Below are 6,000 nucleotides of genomic sequence, written 5' to 3'. Positions count from 1 at the left end.
TCGGCAGGTCCCAGTAACAAACTGCAAAAGTCGCATTCTCTTCTCATTATCGATTTCTTTAACAAACTGCCAAAACCACATGATTTGTTTACTTGTCCTGGTATAGTGATGGTAGATGGCATGTCTTTGCCAATCATTCAAATCAATCTCTTGTATCCCACATAAAAGAACCTCTAATTCCTTTGCATCGAAGTACTGTAGATACTGCTGGGGAAGAATTTCATTAAAGCCCTCAAAGAAAGCTTGCGTCTGTTCTTCAACACCACGAGACAATCTCCATTCAGCTACTATTCTGATATATTCTTCTTTATTTTCTTCTGTTACAAGAATATTGCCACCATTGGGTTTCAAATCATGACTCTTGATTTCACCTAAGATTTCTTTATCAATGGAGAAATACATTTCCAAATCACACTCCTCAATATTGTTTTCTTTAACCCAGATGAGAGAATTGTAAAATTCTGGATCAATCGATTCTAAATCCTTCAGTCCAACTGGTTTATTCAAGATACGCTTATAGAATGGCAAAGAAAAACCTGTGTCTATGAATTTCCCATGGAACAGAGCCTATGCAAGAAGAAAACAATCCATAATTTTATAACAGTCAGTACTTCAGAATGTTAAGATGAGTTCTTCAGTTAAAAGACAAATAAAACAAACTCCCCATCATACAATCTATTATGGAATATTTCTAGGAAAAGGGAAGATATAAGAACCCAATCTTAAGACATGTCAGTGATGAGAAAATTTCAAACGAGAAAGTTAAAGGCACAATGCTTTATTTAGTATTGCTGAATTAGCAAAGTAAACACAGCTCTCCACTTGCACTTACCATAGCAATAAACCTGCCAATAAAACGAAAATATTTCAGGTGATCTGGATTGATGTAAGAAGCGGGGTTTATCTGCAAGCAGTAGTTATCCTTCCCTGCATATTCAAACAGGCAATACATTGGGTTCAACACCTCATGTGACAAAAGAAAGAACCATTCTCTGAAACCAAAAGAAAATTTAGGGTGAAAAATCTTGTAAGTAACCATACCAATAAATCAAAGAGAAGTGCTATAAAGCTCTCAGGAATCTATACTCCTCACGTGGTGATATTTCTCTAGTCTCATACTGATTTTTACAGCTTCTGTACAAACCACCATCTATTTTGCAAAGATATTTACACATTGCTTATTTCAAAGAATCTAAGACATCGTTGACTTTAAAGACAACATTATTTGATGAACCACTAAAAAAAATTTCCAACTGTAATACACATCTCAGTTTCAGAGATGTTAAAATATGAAAACTTTAGTCTTAGAATCAGTGAGATACTCAACATAGGCAGGTTTAAACTTCACTGTTGACCCATGTGGTTAGAGTAGCTGAAACAAGTCTAACATTATTCCATTCATGTCCAAGCCCCTCAGTGATGCTCATTAAGTGCTACCGCTCTCTTAAATATGAAAAAACTTCCAATATCACAGAGGCAATAAAACACTTAATTCAAGCTATTCATTCATTAGAAAAATACACTGAGAAGCTCTAATTCAAATGCTGTGAAAGTATCAACCAACACTAACGTAAGATTATAGTTACTAACTATGTAACAGGGGTGAGGATCTGGCAGAACAGTAGGCAGAGTGAATCTGGGGCAATTTATCAGTTCATGCCCAAGATTTCTTTTTTTGTTGATTTATGGCCTCTGCTGGTAATCCTGCTTATACTTAATACTACTAGTTAATTTTCTAGCTAGGAATGGATGATTACCCTCCTCCTGAATTATCTTTAAACAAAATTAAATGTTTCTACTCATATTTTTATTTACCTGTGATTACTTCATACATTTTGAAATATGAACTTTGAAACAAAACCTAAGTAAAAACAACTAAAATGCAGTGACCAGTTAGTGACTCCACAAAGACTCAGGGTCTGAAGTAGGGTATTAATAAACTATATTTCTATACAGCAATCCCAGAGAAGCAGTTATGATCACTCTTATTATACAGATGAAGGTAGTTGCCCCAAGTCATACTACTAAGTACAGAAAAAGGATTCAAACGCAATCTTGACTTCAAAATCCTTGGCTTTTTGTAAGGCCACTGATATGCAAATTTTTAACCCTGTATAATATATCGTTATGGAATAAGCAAAGCAACTTGCTGCTTGAGTCCGTCTTCCAGGGTTTGATTAGAAGCTTCAACATTAAGAAAAGAGAATTTAAAATTTCAAGTCCTATTTTACATAGCCTTCTATACTCTCAAAACAGATATATATATATATATATATATATATTAAACTCAGTTGGGAACTGAATGACTATTATTTCTATCAAGAGTCTGTGTTGGGGAACGTGACCTGAACACTCTAGGGCCTTGTATGTTTTACGGAACAGATATGATGCAGTCAACTGAACACTGGCTTCTAGTTCGAAGATGTGAAACTTACATCCAGGCTCTACAACTTAGTTATGTGTCTCTGGTGACTCTCTATACCTCATTATTACCTGGAAAATTCTCTCACAGAATTATCCTGATGAATAAATGAGTGATGTGGGTGAAATCAACTAGCAGTACCTTAGAGAGAGAAGTATTGAATTAATGGTTTTTGAAGTTTTATAACTGCAACATTTAATAAAGGTACAAAAATTTGCTACATTTCATTTTCCTGAAATAGAAAATTGAGAAAATACTTGCAAGCAAAGTGTAATGATACCTTTGGAGGAAAGGAACTAAGTTCTGAGTATTCATATTATCACTACCTTGCTACACCTCCATAATCTAAACCTTCTTCTCCTGGAAAAATCACCCACAAACGTCTTCGCAGATCTTGAGGACTGAAGCTCATTATCTACCAAAAAATAAAGGTATAAGAATTGGTAAAAGTAGAAACACCTTAATCACTTACTTCCGGGTTAGAAATCTCCTTCAGTATAAGTAACTGAAATTCCTCAGGACATAGAATAGTGTTTGTAGTTTGGTCAATTTCACACATACAGAAAATAAAGTTTCATAATATTTTATAAATTACACATATCTATATTTCTGTATACTTTATATATAATTTTCTTTTAAATGATCCTACCATTGACAAAATTCCTCTTCTCAATTGCTTAGAGCAGAGTAACTGTGACCACGATCAGAGGTTAGGTCCTTATTTGGTTTGGGCCAGGTTTCAGTTTATTTTATACCCAAAAGGTACACATAATAGCTAATTGGCTAATTTGGAAATGAAAAACAGTGGCTGTGACAGAACAGTTACCTTGGAAACTCATTCTCAGTGGAAAACTGGAAAAACTGCTCAAAGTTTGTACTCTACTACAGTAGTTAATATGATCATCTTCATATTTTTAGGACAGTGCCATTACTGAGCGACAGTGGAGAGGTCAGTCAGGTTCTTCCTTTTTAAAAGTATTTAAATACTTACCCAAAATTGGGCATGTAGATTACAAACATTACTCTTAGGGGAAAAAAATGACATGGAGAGAAGAAAGTCCATACAATGATTCTATTTTATGAAGGGACAATGAACAATTTTAAGAATGAACAATCAAATTTAAATATCTAGAGAGGCCCAGGAAGTGACCTGCTTATTCTAAGGATCTCTCAGTTTCTATACTTTCATGAATTCATATCCCACATGAAACAAATAATTTGATGCTTATGACAAATGTTCTACAAATACTATAGGCTAGAAATATACCAATGGAAATGAGATATAAGTTAAAATTATCTTGTTCATTTCTTGTTCCTTCTGGTTATTCTTTGTCCCTGTGGCTGCTCCCCAAACCGTAGGATAGTCCCTGATCTTGTTTGCTGTTCCCCTTTAAATAATACCCTTTAACAAATGTCTAATATGAAGGAGGGCTTTGCAGATGGTGCTAGTGGTAAAGAACCCGACTACCAATGCAGGAGATGTAAGAGACACAGGTTCAACCCCTGGGTAGGGAATATCCCCTTGAGGAAGGCATGGAAACCCACTCTAGTATTCTTGCCTGGAGAATCCCATGGGCAGCGAAGCCTGGCAGGGTCGCAAAGAGTCAGACATGACTGAAGTGACTTAGCACACCCAGCACACAAGATGAAGGAAAAAAAATGTTTCTCCTGCCATTTCCCCCATAAACAGTTCTGCTGTGTCAAAAAACACACCACCTTAAACAACTTTATCCAAACATTATGAAGAAAATCTGATGTTAATTTTGTTATATGTCACTCTTCCAAACACATTTTTAAGTTATTTCACATTTATTGGATGGGTGTACAATCTAGGGTAAGAATTTTTAAAAACTGTTTTAGCACCACCTGGTCTGTCATTCTGCAAAAGTCTCCACGTGTCAAATGCTAAAGGGACATTTACTCATGTCTGCATCTTTTCAGCACTGCTATCATCAAGTCATGCTCCAAGAAACTGGCTCACCAGGGATTGACCACTCAGTGACTACATACTGGTTATGAACATGAAAAGAAGAAACAAGCAACAGTGGGACAGAGAATGGCCTTGGAGCTTTGCTTACATCAGACCAAGAGAAGGACTCATAATTCCCTAAAGTGGCCTTAGTCAAGCTCTGTTCCTAAAAAACTATCTGCTCCTGCTTAGCAGGATGCCAACCGGCATTTCCCTTCAATGTTAATAACTGAGGTTCCATAAGTAAAGAGTATAATTGTTTCTGAAAGTAAGCAGACAGCCATTGTCAACTATCTCAGTCTTTTTTCTGTTTGCATGCAGTTTGGCACTTCGTAATGCTGTAGCTACCAAAATTATCATAAAGGTTTGATAATAAAGAATCACATCCACATCTGTCCATAAAACAAGAATGAACTGGAAGTTTTCATATTAAGATATTTTTCATACAACAATCACTTAATGTTTGAGTGCGTACTCAGGTTGCTTCAGTCATGTCCAACTCTTTGCAACCCTATGGACTGTAGCCTGCCAAGCTTCTCTGTCCATGGGATTCTCAAGGCAGGAATTCTCAAGGCAAGAATTCTCAAGTGGGTTGCCATGCTCTCCTCCAGGAGATCTTTCCAACCCAGGATTCGAACCCATGTCTCCTGAGACTCCTGTATTGCAGGTAGATTCTTTATGGGCTGAACTACCAGGGAAGCCCAATCACTTAATACTTAACTGCATTGGTTGGTAAACAAAATTGTAAAATAGACCAAGCAGTAAATTAACTCAGGTTCTAAGGACAACTAAAACATTTGAGACTACTCCTGAGAACATTATTTTTAGATACTGTCATCAATGACCAATTACACTTTTTACTACATAAATAAACTCTTAAAATTATAAGAATAAATATGCTTATTGTAAAAATGCAAGTAATACAGAAGTATAAATATAAATTCTCCCTCTCTTTCTCTATCTGGAGCCAACAATGTTCATATGAACTTTGTTCATATGGAACTTTGGTAGACATTTATCTACCTATTTTCTTACTTAAATATCTATTTCAAATCAAATACTGAATTTAGAAATGGAAACATGAAACTAGTATTAAATTAATATGACATTTCAAAAGCACAGAACATACACTACACAAAACACACACACACAAAGCTATCTGTATTTTCCTAAATTTTAAATACTAAGGAATCTGATGATGAAATTAGACTTAAAAAATTCAAGGACTTCATCTCAAAAAATTGCAGAGTTCAGATTAAACTGCCAGCACCAAAAGGTTTTGGGTTAGAAGCCAGGGGGCAAACCATTAAGTGAATAAAACAGTACCTGCTGAAAGGAATCCTCAAACAATGTTTTTCTTGTCACTGTAATCTTTATGTGCTGTGGCATGGCCAGTTGCTGAAATATAAGAATGTCTTAAGTCAACTCTCACCATTAAAATGGCCTATCAAAAAACCAAAAGAATAAAGTTTTACTTACTTTTTTTCATTTATAGTAACAAGTAGACTATGAATATGAATTTTTATTTAATAATGTTTAACCGTACATTTGTGAGTATTCATGCTAACTACAGATCATCTGATATATAAAAAACAGAAGAAAGCAAGAT

General features: G+C 35.2%; 1 protein-coding gene across 1 annotated transcript in view; it reads right to left on the bottom strand.

Moving 5' to 3' along the window:
• ITCH (itchy E3 ubiquitin protein ligase) overlaps nucleotides 1–6,000 on the bottom strand; it is a 98,916-nt gene that overhangs the window by 15,768 nt on the left and 77,148 nt on the right. Inside the window, exons 16-19 of the mRNA XM_010854874.1 lie at nucleotides 5,718–5,789; nucleotides 2,749–2,837; nucleotides 833–992; nucleotides 172–567 (exon numbers count right to left, since the gene is read on the bottom strand). Of these exons, the coding sequence (XP_010853176.1) occupies nucleotides 172–567; nucleotides 833–992; nucleotides 2,749–2,837; nucleotides 5,718–5,789 (717 nt within the window). The remainder of the gene's footprint in view (nucleotides 1–171; nucleotides 568–832; nucleotides 993–2,748; nucleotides 2,838–5,717; nucleotides 5,790–6,000) is intronic.

Source organism: Bison bison, unplaced genomic scaffold (genome assembly GCF_000754665.1).
Source record: "Bison bison bison isolate TAMUID 2011002044 unplaced genomic scaffold, Bison_UMD1.0 scf7180017864352, whole genome shotgun sequence".
NCBI classification, from domain to species: domain Eukaryota; kingdom Metazoa; phylum Chordata; class Mammalia; order Artiodactyla; family Bovidae; genus Bison; species Bison bison.
This window is presented reverse-complemented; position numbering and strand designations above follow the sequence as displayed.